Source organism: Meriones unguiculatus, chromosome 12 (genome assembly GCF_030254825.1).
Source record: "Meriones unguiculatus strain TT.TT164.6M chromosome 12, Bangor_MerUng_6.1, whole genome shotgun sequence".
In the NCBI taxonomy this organism is placed as follows: domain Eukaryota; kingdom Metazoa; phylum Chordata; class Mammalia; order Rodentia; family Muridae; genus Meriones; species Meriones unguiculatus.
In genome coordinates, this window is record NC_083360.1 from 39,706,153 (window position 1) to 39,721,515 (window position 15,363).

The window sequence follows — 15,363 nt, forward strand, 5'->3', positions numbered from 1 at the left end:
GGGAAGAAGAGAGAGAGCACTGACAGAGCCCAGTGACCTTTGTGCTTCATGACTGAGAAATGGGGGGTTGAGCAGACCTGAGCTGCACCCAACTAAGCCCACACACTTGCTCCTTCCTTTACCTGTAACCAGCAACCCCCCGCTCCCCCTCCCCGCCCCCCGTCTTTGTGTGGCTGGCTGATGCCTTTGCTTCAGGCAAACAAAGGTTGCCATGGCAAGCGTGCTCTGAGGTGGGAGGGACCTTTTGGGGAGAGTCGGTGCTCAAGGCTGCTGATGCCCTGAGCCGAAAGGTCCTTTTATCTTCTAGGTTTTACAAATGTCACCTCACACAGGGTAAGAAATTGGCAGCTTTTCTTCCACAAGAGCTTTCAAACCCAATTAAGAGACCCATTTTGCAGGTCTCATTTGTCGGGCCTCACAATGACGGTGTGCCATTCGGCTCAGACACCCACTGCTGCGCCGCCGAGGCTAAGCTGTGATTACAGCTCTGAGGGGATCGATAAGGCAGGCTGCCTCGCGGGCTGTCGCTGGGCCCGGTGCTCTTTAAGGCCTCACAAATTACCGACAATCAGCCTCATGAGCTGAAAAGGGCCAGCCAGCTCCCTGCAGCAAACACAAGGAAGTCTGCTTTGGGTAGAGCTCACAAGGGCTTTGTTGAAGCCCGAGCCGAGAGATGCCAGAATTAGTTCTAATCTAAGGCTGGGACTTCTGAAAATGAGACTGTCTTTACTGAAAGGATGGTTTAACCCACATAGCCTTCAAACCTCCAGGCACCGTCCCAAGCAAAGAGCCTGGGTGAGCTGATAATAATACTCAACCCCATCTTTACAAACTGCCTTTACTTTCTGCCCTGGACTTCCCTGAGCCTCAATTTCTTTGCTATGAGAACTTTACTTGATAATGTTGCCGATCTTCCTAAGTATATCGAGGATGAAAATTGATTCTATAAAGCACAATAAATAGGCTAAAGCACAGTCAGGTTTGCAGTAGTCACTCAATAAACCTCACTACTTGTAAAGTTCTTTGAGAAGTACCCAACTAGACGATTTATCTTTGGGTATTAAAGACTCGAAAATGAAAGTGTTTTCACTGTAGGACAAGGTGACTCAGAACTGCTCTCATGTGTGGTCTGTTCTGGTCTTGGCTTAGCACTGATGTGTCCCTTGGAGGAAGCTTGGATGATGGTCTTGGAAGACTGTTGCACCTTATCCTAAAGGCTGTCCTCTGAAATACTGCTCACAAGACCAAAAACATAGTATGAGATGAATATCTTAGGCATTATTTCTATAAATTGTGGCACATCGTAAGAAATTGTACAGTAATAATAGTCTCAAAGAATATTTGGACAAGAGGGGGACTAATAGGAGAGGAACAGGAAGGGTGAGGCAGGGCACCGACTTGGAGGTGGATAAAAATTAAGGATAATAACATGTGTCTGAAAGTGCCGTAATGAAGCCCATTGCTTTGTTTACTAACTTACAAAGTAAATTGCCAGAAAGTGGTGTCACACGCCTGTGATCCCAGCACTTGGGAGGCAGAGGCAGGGGAATCTCTGTGAGTTCGAGGCCAGCCTAGTCTACAGAGTGAGTCCCAGAAACCCTGTCATGAAAAACAAAAGCAAGAACAAACAAACAAACAAACAAAAAACATAAATTTAAAAAAAAAAAGTAAAACAGCTGAAGTGGGATGGCTAGGAATGAAGAGATGTCACCCTGCAAGCCTGGCGAGCCACATAAAGGTGGAAGAAAAGAAGCGCCGTCACAAGGTTGTGATCCGCGTGTCAACGTGCACCCAGCATGTACACGCACAGTAGTAACAGTAACAATAAATTAAAGTATTACTTAAATTAATTAAAATATACAATTAAGTTAAAATAAGTTAAACAGTGAGAAGATAACAAAGTAAAACATCATGCTGAAAATGTGTATGCATTGTATCATCTCAATATAGGTAGCCTACCTACAGAGTTACCTACACGTACAGAGATATTGAAATAAGACTAGAGAGAATTACATTCTAAAATAGTTATTGTATTTTCCCATTTTACAGTGAGTGTCCACTATCCATAAAGACAGAGGGCACAATAATTTTTAAAAATAAAAAAATGTAGTCAAAATTGACATGAAAGATAGTAAGTTGGCAATGTGGAAAATTACAGTGATACACAGAAAACCATGAGCAATTCACTGAAAATACAGAGGGGGAAAATGACCAAAAAGGAAAAAAAAAAAACTATTCAAAGAGAGAAATTATGAAAAAGGTACTGAGTCTATGGAAACTCAAGCACTTCAAGTGTTGAAATGGCCTACTCTCTAACATAGAACAGAGGAAATGCCCCAAGGTGGGTAGAGAGCTGGGTCATGTGTGAGGAAACAGAGCTTACCAAATGCTAAGATCTCAGCAGTGAGCTCGTGGAGTTATGGTGGAAAGTCTGCTCTAGGGTCAGGCTTACTGTGAAGAGGGAGACACTTGGGCAGAAATAAATAGAGCATAATTCCAGGCCATTCCTCTGCAGACAGCTGCTGGCCTGTGTAACCCTGACTGGCTGCGTGGTCAAGGATGAGGGCAAGGGTGTCCCTGGAAAATGAGGATTCCAGCACCAGAGCCCAGGGAGCCAGCGGGCTTCCACCTAGAGGAAACAGCTCTGACTATGCATTTTGGGGAACCTATGCAGCAGCCCCTTCTCAAGCTGGAAGAGCACCTTTTGGTAACATTAGCCAAGGAGGGCTGACTGTGTCACACAACCTCTAAAAAGAAAAATGAAATTGTATTGGGACTTCCCTAGAACATTCCTGCTGCCATTTTAAAAGGTCTAGTTTACAATGTGTATTATTTATGCTTCGGTTACGGTACAGTATATATGCACATTTACTTATTCTACATATATAATAGTATATTATGGCATGTACCATATATGTGATTATACATATATATAAATAAGACAGGGTCTCATGTTGTGTGAATTCACTGAGGATGACCATAAACTCCTGATTCTCCTGCTCCCAGTTCTCAAGCGTTGGTATTACAGGTCTCAGCCTTAGTAATTCATTTTTATCAGCTCCCTACTTAACAGTGACTTAGATGTGACAAAGTGACTTAATCAAAGAATGTAAAGAATGGTTTGAGCCGTGGGTACTTGCTGGCCTGCCTACAGATTTCTGCATTAGAATAAACAAGAATTTACATTCCCAAGCCCTGCTGAGTTTGACTCTCCAGGGGCAGAGGCTAGGAACCCACAGTGAGAACAAGGCCTTTCAGGGGGCTTCTGCAGATTGCATGCAACACAGACTGCATCTCCCACATCACCAAGATGCCAGGCCTCTTTCCCAGACTGAGATTGTTTACCTTTCAGGGGAAAGGGGACTTTGTTAATGTGATTACATTAAGAACCTTGACTTGGAAAGATTACCTTGGATTATCTGAGTGGACCCAATCCTATCACACGGGTCCTTAAGAGTAGAGACCCAATTTCACATTTGCAGTCAGAACACGACAGTGAAAGAAAGGTCAGCGAGATGGAACGCAGCTGCTTTGGGAGGTGGAGATGGGAGTTGCAGGCCAAGGAATTCCAGAAGGCTTTAGAGAACTTGAGGAGGTGGGGAAGCAGATTTCCCCCCTGGGCTTCTAAGATGACAGTCTTGATTTTAGCTCATTAAAACCTAGGTCCAACTTACAGAACCATAGGATAAGAAATGAATTTGAAGTCACAAAACTGTGGGTAGCACCCTTAAGAAAAAGACCCTATATTGGAGGTTAAAACATGTGGCCTTCCTGAACAGTCTCAGGAGTACAAACTGAGAGCCTGGCCTCCTAGTTTAGTTTGGCCACACCAGACATGTGTTCTTCCACAAAGGCATTCTCTTGTCAGCCCCAGTGTTCTCACCCATAAAGTATGTGGAGCCATCACTACTTTATCATATTCTCAGAGCTTCTGAGGAAACAATATATATACACAAGAAAATTCTTTCTTCTAGTTAGTAACACTTTCTCAGTATTACAACCATGAACTTGACATAAGAAAAATAACATACAGAAGGGTGATGAGTTAATGTAGTTATGTGGCTCATCATCCGTGTTACAAAATGTTTTTTAAAGGCTCACATTTGCTGGAGCATGGTGGCACATTCTTTTAATCCCAGTACTTGGGAGGCAAAGCAGGTGGATCTCTGAGCTCAAGGCCAGCCTGCTCTACATAGTGAGTTCCAGGCCAGGACTACATAGTGAGACCTTGTCTTTAAAAAAAAAAAAAAAAGGCATAAATTCCAATCATTCACTCTGAAGATCCTGGTGGAATGGAAAATTCACCACGGCTGTCATTTGCATCTGTTGTGTGGCCTCATGTAAGCTCTACAGTTGTTGTCGGTGAATACAGAGAATGAATTAAATGTATGCATAGACATAGCAGAAGCCTTAGGTAAGCTGTTGGCTCCCAGACAAATAGCACATACAGCCAAGTAGCACATACAGCCATGGAAGCATGGCCACAGCTGTCACTTGTGGTAAAGACAGGATCCTGTGGTGACAGCAAGACCTTAGGTTCTGGAATACACTGATACAAGGTCTATAACTTCCAAGCTAGAAGCTGAGGGGTATGTTATCAGTTGTTGTGTGCCTCAGTTTCCTTGGTTGTCAAATCGAGCTCCTAATTCACAGTGCTGTGAGAAGTGAGTGTGTCTGAAAGTGCTTAGGCATGAAGGCCAGCAATGGATGCCCCAACATGTGCCTATGTGCTAGCTGCTGCTCTATCTACCAGAAGGGCCCTCAGAGATTACTTGCCCACAGCTTGTGGGAAGCAGCACCAGAATCTAAATCCTGATCCCATCCACTCCAAGACCAGGGCTTCCTGTTCCCTGGAAGAATCCTCAGGGCACAGCAAGAAGTAACATGGGCACTGTTTTTTGTTTGCAGCTGTGGTCCTTTGCAGAGCCCACACTCCCAGAAGACTGCCTTCTGTGCTTTCTCCACCTTACCTGGATCACTCCTCCCCCTTCACCAGCTTTTCCAGCCAAAAAGGCCTCTGGCAGCTCCAGCATCTTCCCCAGCCAATCCATCATCACTGTCTCCAGCTCTGTGCACGCTGGGCTTGCAGCCTGCAGTGGGGGTTGGAGGAGAAAGTGAAGGAGTTAAGCCACGCCACAGGGCCGCTGGCCTCTACACAAAAGTGTTATTTCTTTAGTGACTTTTATTTGATCAACTTAACAAAAAGTTCACATTTTTGTCCCCCAAATCCACCTTTGGTAGGAAATTAGACCCTTGGCTGCTGTGATCTGAGTGTGTCTTCCCACATTCATGTTGAAACCTGAACCCACCATGAGAGTATGAGGAGGTGGGGGAGCCACACAGGCTGAGTCAACCAGCCTGTGTGGCTCCTTGGACATGAATTGATAGAAAGTGGGTCATCTTAAGAGTGGATTAGACAGAAACAAGGAATTTCACCTCAATTCTTGTTTGTTTCCTGCATGCCTGCTGCCTGCTGCATGTTCCCTGCACAGTCACACAGCAGGCTTTGCTCCAGATGCCAGCAGCATGTTCTTCGCACCCTCAAGTAGACTTCTAATGTTTATAAAGAACTCAGCGTACAGTATTTTGTTCTTTCCTCCAGAAAATGGATTGAGATGATGCTGTGTTCTCTTTTCCCAGAGATCCTGAGGAGCCACTGGGGTTGGCTCTGCCAGGAGGTCTGGAAGCAGGAACTGGGACTGGCTGCATTGACAGAGCTTTACAAGGACATATCTTTGCTCTTCCTCAGCGCCATCCAGATACAACACAGAGATCCATGGTGGGTAGAGCTCTGTGGCCCCTTTTGACTTGCTTCACCAACCCTATCATCTTTCCACGACATCAACTCCCCCAGCACCACCACACACTGCCATGATTCTGTAGGAACTAATGCAAGGGCCCAGGTGATAGGGACTTTGGGGTTAACTCTGGCTAAGTCCCACATTAAAATCTTTCATCTCAGATGGGCCTCAAATGCCTGAAATCAGCCTCAGACATAGCTTCTTTCATCCATATTGTTATAAGGAGAATGGCACCCTTATGAACTTTACGCCACCATGCCTGTCTGCATGTGCCCTGTGTGCTTGATCATGTAACAGAAGAATAAAGAAAGATCTGCCGGTAGAGCTTCCTCCATGGGCACAAGTGAGTTTTTAGAGTGCAGAATGGAGTCAAGGAAATGGGTGTTAGCTACTTCCTTCTGTTAGGCAACACCAGACAAGCCACTGATCTACTGTGTAGTCTTTTAATCCCCTAGTCACTTAGTGTCTGGACTCTCTCCTCTCACTGCACATAGAAGGTGGCTGGGTTCTTGAAGGTCTAGGCAAAGGTGACTTGAGTCTCCATTTTTATTTGGTGACCAGGGTGCTCTTATGCATTCTAGCATTATGTTGCACTGATGACAAGAGGAAATGAGGACTTTCTCCCTGCTGGTCAGATGGCCATCCCCATTGTGGTGAGTTCTACTGCAGCCAGGATAGTCCTAATTCCAGATATAGACCAGCATTCCATGTTATGAAACATAGCTATCAAGCAACACAACTTTTGGGTCAGAAGGTGAAGCATTTCCTCACTTAAGACCATTCTAAAAAAGCAGATAAATCAGAAGTTGGTGCTGGCTCCCCAGACAGACATGCAGTGGCTTTTGGATTAGCAGAACTATGAAACCTGCCACTGAAATATCATTCAGCCTAGGCCAGGTCTGTTCCCAGGAAAAGAAGATTCCAAGTGCCCAATGTTAGTTAATATTTAAAGAAATATGAGGCTGGGGTCAACCGATCTTCTACGCCAGAGGTTTATTAAGTGGGTAGGGAGGGAATGGGAGAACAGGACATAGTGGGGAGAGAGAAAGAAAGGGGAATGGGGTATCGAGAGAGAGAGAGAAAGTATGAGAGTGAGAGAGAAAGAGTAAGAGAGAGAGAGAGACCACATGCGGGGTTGTCTCTTTAAGGGGCAAGGTAACCACGTCTTCCAGGTGTGGCCACCTGGCCATCGATACATGATGACATCATAAGTTGCTGGGTAACCCATGAGCAGGTTGTGTTCCAAAATACTAACACCTGACAGAAGAGTAATGACATAGACAGTTCAGTAGGAAGGCCACCTCAGCTCTTCCTCTGAGCTGTGACTTTCATTTGCCCAGCACCTGAGGATCATAGCATGAAGCAAAGTAGGTGTAGTGTGGTGAAACAGCCAGCTCCGCTGGGCTCTATTGGCTGCTAAGAATTCACACACTATTTCCCTCTCTATATCCCAGGTCCTCACTCAACACTAGTCAATACCATTGGGCTCCAAGGCACAGATAAGGAAGATAGTCCCTACCTAGAGAGTAAAAGATAGTCTAGAGTTTGGGGAATTCTTCATAGTGTGAGCAGGCTAGGAACCTGAAAGCCAAGGACACCTGCTTCAGATCTCTCCTGAAGCACACAGCTAGGACCTAGGCTGGATGCCTTCAGAGCAGAGAACTTTTTAAGTCTTTACTCCATGTACAAAGAGACCTCACACAGGGAGGGATGAATGGCCTGCAGGCAGGCACAAGCCTATTTTCAGCACTTTTGCTCTGCACATTTGCCCATCAGATAGTCTGGGCAGTAGCCTGGTGTGGGGTAGTGGAATGAGACAGAGCTAGTAGCGTTCTCAGGCTTCATGTACATAGCAATCTTCTGGTCTTGGGGGATACAGGATCCAGCCTTAGGCTGTAGAAGCTTCACTGCCTTGGGCTGGGAATTTTAATTCAAATTGGATGCTTATAAAAAAACAAAACAAACAAAAACAACCCTAAGCAGAATCTTCTCTTCTGTTCCCTTCTCTTCTCTCCTCTCCTCTCCTCTCTTCTCTCTTGTCCTCTCCTCTTCATCCCTTTCCCACCCTTCTCATCCCATCCTCTTTCCATCCTCTCCCCTTCTTTTTTCTTCTCCTCCCTTCCCCCCTCCTTTCTCTCTTTCCCTTTTTCTCCCTTCTCCCTCTGTCCTTCTTCCTTTTACACCAACTTTTCATTCAGAATTTCTCTTCCCTTAGAAACTACCTCCCTAGAGCCCAGACTCTGCTTTCTGCAATATGGCCCTGCTACCTACAGGTGACAGAGCTACCTGTTTCTGTCTTGTGTGCAAAGGGATCACCTCCCCATGCAAGAACAGACCCCACCACAGGCTTGTGGAGATACTCACCCAGGAGAAGCCAATGCAGCTGATAGCCCCACACAGCATGTCTGCGAGCATGGCTGGGTAAGAGCAAGCCGTGGGGAAGTAGGCGAAGAAATAGGGACTCTGCCAGTGTGTTACCTGTGGGGAGGTGGACAGTTAATCTGGGGCAAAGGAGGTCAGGCTGCACCTGAGAGAAGCCTGGCATTCCTCCAGGATGCATGCAGAAGGCAACTGGGACAGAGTATTTCAAGTTCAATCACCCCACACTTTCCTTCTGAATTTCATCTCATTGTCAATACAATGAACAGACTCCCTGGTTTGTGCTTGAGTATCTTTGCTAGTCAAGAAGGAAATGCTGTCTTCATAAAATAATATGGGAAATTAATATGATTTGTAGTAACACATGAAGCCTCTCAGTAGGGATGATAGCAAGACTGCTTCAGGTTCTTGCTGGGTGCTCTGGGTAAGAAGAATGCTGCACCAGAAGACTGACGTCCTAAAGTAAAAAGCTTGGTTTTCCCAAACAACCCAAGCAAATCCAGTTACCTTTGTGCATTTTGTTCTTAATGCCCAATTTTTCTTGTTTAAAGATTTCTTTTGTAGGATCCCTTCCCACAGTTGGAGGCTGTTCCCTCCAACAATCAGTCTCCTTAAGAAGAGCTGTTACCCCTGTTTCCCACAATGGCTGCTGTCTCCTTTGCCTCCTCCAGCACAGAGGCAGCAAAGGACTACTCTGTACCATCCCTGGGTTAGGTACAGAGGAAAAGCTCCAGTTGACAGGGAGAAGATGCACCTAAGTGGTGATCTAGGGAATCCCAGGGATGATGGAAACCAGGGCGGTGGTGGGACACACAGACCAGTATTGATTCCATTGGCAGTATTTATTCTTTTCCCTTGCCATATGCAAACTGAAACACTATCCCTAGCCCCAAAAGGCAGTTCAGGAGGTACTTAGATCATGAGAGTAGGGCTTCATGATAGGATTTGGGCTAGTAGAAAGTGATATCAGACTGATCATAGACTAAAAATTCCAGAATGTATGGAGGGCACTGACATTATCTACTTGGAAAGTTTGGACACCAATTCCACCCTACCCCTGAACTTCATTAAACATAAATATTCTGCTTTTGAAACATTGAAAGTTATCTTCTGGGGAGGGAGGGTGGGAGTGTGAGGAGAGGGGGGGTGGGTCTACAACAAAGAGGAATAAAAAAGTGAATAAAAAATAAAGGAAACTAAAAACCAACAACAACAACTACAAAATGTTATTTTCTATGTGGTGGTTTGTAGCAGGCTAAGGAAATATTTCCTTTTCCCAACATTCAGAATGCTTATATGGTTCTGATCAAAAGATTCTGGAAAAAATCAGCCCCCAAATCAAGGAACTTGGTTTCTTTCTGCATTGTTATCCAAGTAATAGCATCTCTGACTTTCTCCTCCAGATTCTAGTCAAATAAAGTTTTATTTTTTCATCGTGCAAAACCCTGTTGAGTTTTAGGATCTCTGAAATCAGGATGTACCCTCCACCGTAAGGAACCTACCCTCTGTACAAAGTGCAAATTTCTGGAGGCCACCGTACACTGTGTTAGGCTGATATCTTTCTAAAATGATATATTTAATTTTTTAAAAAGAAGAGTATGCCTGTCCAGGGGAAGAGATTTCTTCACAAAGTGAATGGCAGGCTGAGACAGAAAACAAGCGTTCATTCTTCACCAGTGTATAAAGAAAGATGATCCCTGCGAGCAGGAGGGGCTTAGATCCTGTCATTATCGGAGCTGGGAGCTCAAATCACTCCATGTAAACACTGAAGTAAAGATGAAAGTAAGGGTCTGCAGGATGTGAGGCGCATTGGGTGTCAGGCATAGAAGGAGCTATTAGCAGGAAGAGGTTAAGTGTGGTGGGGGAGGAGGGGGAGAGCAGAGTGCTAGCTCTCTACCACTGCAGGGTACAAAGCTGCTTTCTCTAACTTAGAAAGCCCTCATCTCAACTCAGCCTCCAAAAACTTGAGAAACGTTGAAGGCAGCTAGTCTACGTGTTCGTTATAACACCTTTCTATGGTGAGGCTCTTAAGAACCCAAGGTAGCACTCTTGGGAGGTAGTGAGAAGTCTTGCTTTGGTGATGTGCTCTCAGAGGAGACTGTACGATGGTGGTGCCTTTCTCTGCATCCAGGCGAGAGGCAAGCAGATTTCCTCTGCCATGCGCTTCTGCCTCACCACAGGCTAAAAGCAATTAAGACCAGTGAGTGCTGGCGCTGAACCTCCAAAACTATAAGGTAAAGCGAACCCTGCTCCTGTGCAAATCTGTCATTTCAGCTGTCTGTTACAGGGTCAGAAAGCTGACAAGCTCAGTGCCATTTTTTTCATAGTCTTTGCAAAGATATAAACATGTCTTTTCTCAGTAAAACCACATTATTAGGCATTTATGTGGCACGAGCAAGCCCCGATTACGAAGACAGCCAACGAGAAAGGCTCATTAAAAACTGGAAGATTCCAGCAAGGCTCATTGCATGTCTGTCTCCAGGCCTGGGAGTGGGACTGAGCCAGAGGGAAAAAAGTGAGAGTGAAAGAAAATCAGGGTTAGCAAGAACAGGAAGGGGGGATGGGGGAGGGAGGGAGGGAAGGAGGGAGAGGGGGAGTGAGGCTGACAGTGAGTCTCTGAGGCTCTGGAGAACTTCACAGGCTGAGTGATGTGTTCAGCAGAGCAGGAGTGGGGCCCATGAGGCTTTAGAAAGAAAAAAAAAAGAATGTTCAGATAAAAACCAAAACATCTGTAGCAGTAACGCGCTTGTCTTTGCGGAAATGCCTTTATAAAGTGTAATTGCAAAGGCCCATAGAGGAAGAGGCCAAAGACGGCACAAATGCACAAGGCCAGAGGGCACAGCTGGGGCCCAGGGCCTCAGTTTCTTTCAGGTATCTAGAGGCTCCACACTGTCTGCAGCTCTGTCTCTCTTCACTACCCACGTCCTAGAGAGGCCAAGGTGACTCTTGACTGCAAAAGACACTCCTCTCCTTTACTCTCTGTGAATAGCCACAGAGCATGTGGGGTGGGTGGCCCCACACTGGCTGGACACAGCACAGACTCTTCCCCTAACATCTGGTCAAACACAGGGCTAGCAGAGGGCTGGCTGGACCTGACACCCGCGGAGCTCTAGCCCCAGAGCCTCTCTCTGTGTTTTGCAGTTTTGCTCTACACAGTAAATACTCCTCTAGAATGCAGACTCTTGCGGGAAGTGTTCACATGTTTCCAGCATGGCACTCCTGTACTCCTGCTCAGCCTGAGGTTCAACGCTGCCTCCCTGCACCGCCTTTATGCGGACTGGCTTAGTTTATTTGCTCAACGTGCAGGCTAGAGTCATAATTTTGAGTTTTACTCAAAGAACAAATGTCAGGGGAAATCTTCTGAAGATGAAACTTGACAAGGGCTGTGAGAGCTGTTCTGGAACCGAGGAGCTAACTCTGAAGCCTGGGACTTTGGCTGACTATACGCCTCCCCAGGGCCTCTGTATTCTATTGGAAAACAAGAGGGAGTACACACTATCTCCGACCCCCCCCCCCCCCCCGCTCTGCATATAGCGTGCTTCTTTCTCTTTCCTTACAGCCATAACCACCTAAGTGCTGGCGGTGGGGTGTACAATCTAGCAGGTTTACCAACACCACACTCAGACTTTACACATGATCTGATGACCAGGGTCAGACCCATTTACTCAGAGCCATGCTAAGGGATAGGCTTTTAGGTAAACTGCTTGCTGAGTAAAGTAGGACTGAGATTCACTGAGAGCCTTTGACTCCTGTGACTATCAGGGAAAGCTCAGCTATTCTGTGCCCTTAGGCAGAACCTGTGCACGCTGCCCATGCCCAAAGAAAATGAGGAGAACATTCCCTCTGTAGATGAAAGTTATCCTTTGGTGGATATAAGAATGATACAAGTACCTTTATTGAGGATAATTAATTGAACTATTTGCAACCAACTACCAGGAGCTCATTTTTTTTTAACTGTCATAGGATGATACACTCTAGGAACAGACTATGGTGGAGCAAGTGCTGAGTCTTGGGGACCTTGGGAGAAAACCCTTGCACTGCCCTTGGAGTGCATGTAGTTTGGGCGTATTATTTATTATCCCATGAGAACTTCATAGACCACCTAACTTCCCTCAACCTCAAATGTCTCAGCTGAAACTGAAACAGTGATAGAAGTCGCTTTTCAGCCTGCCTGCTGCGGGGAACCCATGGCATCAGAAGTGCAGCTTCCAATAGGTGATGTCCTTTGACCACAGACACATACTCACCCCTGGCATGATTATCTTCTCAATGTCTTTGATTATGTCCTCATATGTTTCTGGTTCCTGAGGGGCAGCGGTGGGGAGCAGGGGCTGAAGGTAGCCAGGTTCTACATCAGGGTACACCGGATATCTCTCAATGCCTTCCAGATAGTCAGCTATATAATCCACCATCTCCTTCCCTCTCCTCCGGAATTCACTTGAATCCATGTTGAAAGCTGCTCACGGAGAGAAAAGAAATCAACTAACAAAACATTGCTGGGGCAAGTCCAGGGAGCAGTGACTCTATACCCTAGAGACCACACAGCCTCTAACTCAGCATTCCTTCTTCCATGTCTGTCCAGACATGCCACTGGACCCACACAGGGCAGCACAATCCCCGTCCCACACCTCACAAGACACTCAGTGGAAGGTGCAAGAGCACCTTCATTTTTATTTTATTTTATTTTTTTCAGTAAGATGCAAGAAGAACACATTCATGGATCACTCCAACTTTAATGACAAGCACTAGTCCACATTCTGCCCACACCCTTTGTTAGCCGCTTGAAAGAGAGCCTTGCAGTTTGATCACCGCCTTTCAGAGATGAAGGTGATAATAATACAATGTGTGGAAGCTCAGCCCAGGGCCCAGGACAGCACAGCCCTGGCCAGAGCTAGAGATGACTTTTCCTGGAATCCCATCTCTTGATGACGTGCCCCTTTGCCTACAATCTGCTTGTCATAATGCTGCTTTCTCTATATTACCCACATCACATACATGAGCAGCTATCAGAGTTCATGTTCGTTATCTTCTTCAACATTGCAACAACCTGAGTTAAGCCGACAAAGCTGTTTTCTCCACAGGGCTTACTGCAGCTTAATTGGGCTGATGATCAAGAGACAACAGTTTTTGCAGTACATTTTGAGGCTCATTTTAAAAAGTAAAATCACCAAGAAAAAAAATAACAATATAAAGGATGAGGTCAAAACAGATTGAAAATAAAGGGGGATGGGGGGACTCTTATTTACATCACAAGAGCTCAAACACAGGCAGAGTACAGCCTTGTTCAAGCTCAGAGAGACTGTTTGCAGTTGATGATTCACACAGTTCCCCCCAGCTTGGCAAGTGGTCAGGAAGGCATAGTGAGCCTTAATTGAGGATTCAGATACAAGTTAGCAGGCCGGAGATTCTGAATGTCTGCAACTGATGTATAGTAAAAAACAAAAAACAAAAAACAAAAAAAAAAAATCAAACGTATTTGCAAAACAAGAAAGACGGACAACCCCCTAGAATCCTCTCATCCCCAATTGTAACATGTGTCTTTCCTGAATAGTTCCTAAATTTGTGAGAGACAATTGAACGCTAAACAAAGGATACATTTCTAAATCCCTCCACTAGTCCAGAGCTTTGTAATTGAAGATGGATTTTCCATCAGAATAAGTACTGGGGATGAGTCAAATCCATTGTGATTAGCAATGGGGCTGACCTTCATGTCATGTTCCCAGCACTTTCCATGCTCTCCATTGTCTGGGATGGGAGGGGGGCTTGGACAGATTTTGTGATGTTAAATGCGTTAGAAATGATTCATCAGACACTTTTTTAAAATGGGAAGACAGATTTTTTTATTCAAGAGTACTGCATAGGGGAAAGAGTTTGACCTCAAACTTTGAAACACCAGGGACAGATGGGGAGTTGTAGCCAAAGGGGATTACTCGGGGCTCTCCAGAGCAGTGAAACCCACCATATACATATACTTGTAACTACAAAAGGCAGTTGATTGGATTGACTCACATGCTCAGGGGCTGTTCATTTCCACAATGGCTGTCAGCAAGCTGGAGGACTAGAAACCAGTTGCCACTTAAGTTCAAGAAACAGCCTCAGGATGAGAATGACCAACTATGCAGCCCCAGCCAGAAGTCACAGCGCTGAAGGTGGCTCAGGGAGTCACTGGGTGCTGAAGAAGCTGGAGGGTGGTGTCCACAGGTCTTGGCAGCAGCAAAAAATGTACGCTGCTAGCACAGAGCAGTGGGGCTTTCTTCTTCCGCCTTTTGATTCATCTGACCCAGCCTATTGGTGTTGCTCAGATTGTAGGCTTCTTCTCAGTTCACTGACCGCCCACTAAGGGCTTCCGGTAGTGCCTTCCCAGAAGCACCAAGAAATGTGCTTTACCAGTTTCCTAGGTGTCATTCCAAATGACAATCAAAGGCAACCATGAGAGCAGCTGGTAAATCCAATGGGTAAGAAAAATTACCGAGAACAAGGGAGTTAGTCTCAGGGTTGGGAGGTAGCAAGCCGGATCAGACACCAAGGGTGGAAAGAGATGAGAAACAACACCATCAGATAGTAGCAATATCTGCCCAGTAGACTTTGCAGGGCTTTTTAATCAAACAAGGCCTAAGCAGACAAATGTTGGGTTCGGAAGCCAACCTGCCCGATTGGGATTTTCCTTCCTCTTGTGTTTTCACACAGGATTTATAGAGGACCCAGCCCCTATTCCAGAGTTACCATTTAGGTGCATATTTCAGCCTTCAGTGGTTGGGAGACAATGATGGTGCATAAGATAAGATAAAAATTATAGCAACAGCAAGCGCTAAACTAGCATCAGAAGGATGCGAAATACTGATAAATGCATTTCTATCATGTGCCTTCTCGTGATAGCACTATCACGCTTGGCTGTAGTCAGACAGTGTACCTCCTTTACCAAATACTGCCATCATTACCTGTTTCTCCTTCTGTTAGTGGGACAGTGTTGGGGGGCGCTGTGAAATCCCACGGCTGAGGTTCAGGGTCCAGAGATGAGCTGCACAGACAGACCCTGACTCGTGTTTAATGGCTGTACACCAACACACTGCATGAAATGCTGCCATACCAACCCTGGTTTTCCTTAACTGAAAACAAAAATCAAGATAATGATAGCACCACCACAGTGAATTTTATTGTATTAAATAAATACCTAGGAATAGTT

The 15,363-nt window shown here is 45.6% G+C and overlaps 1 protein-coding gene across 5 annotated transcripts in view; it reads right to left on the reverse strand.

Moving 5' to 3' along the window:
• Nucleotides 1-15,363, reverse strand: part of Ddc (dopa decarboxylase) — an 82,780-nt gene that overhangs the window by 51,376 nt on the left and 16,041 nt on the right. For 4 of the 5 annotated variants that reach the window (XM_021647185.2, XM_021647183.2, XM_060365681.1 and 1 more), the window contains exons 2-4: nt 12,428-12,636; nt 8,166-8,279; nt 4,971-5,090 (exon numbers count right to left, since the gene is read on the reverse strand). In XM_021647185.2, the coding sequence (XP_021502860.1) occupies nt 4,971-5,090; nt 8,166-8,279; nt 12,428-12,628 (435 nt within the window). In that variant the 5' untranslated portion in view covers nt 12,629-12,636. Of the gene's footprint in view, nt 1-4,970; nt 5,091-8,165; nt 8,280-12,427; nt 12,637-15,118; nt 15,254-15,363 lie in introns of those variants that run through there. The other variant, XM_060365682.1, reaches the window with a different exon arrangement.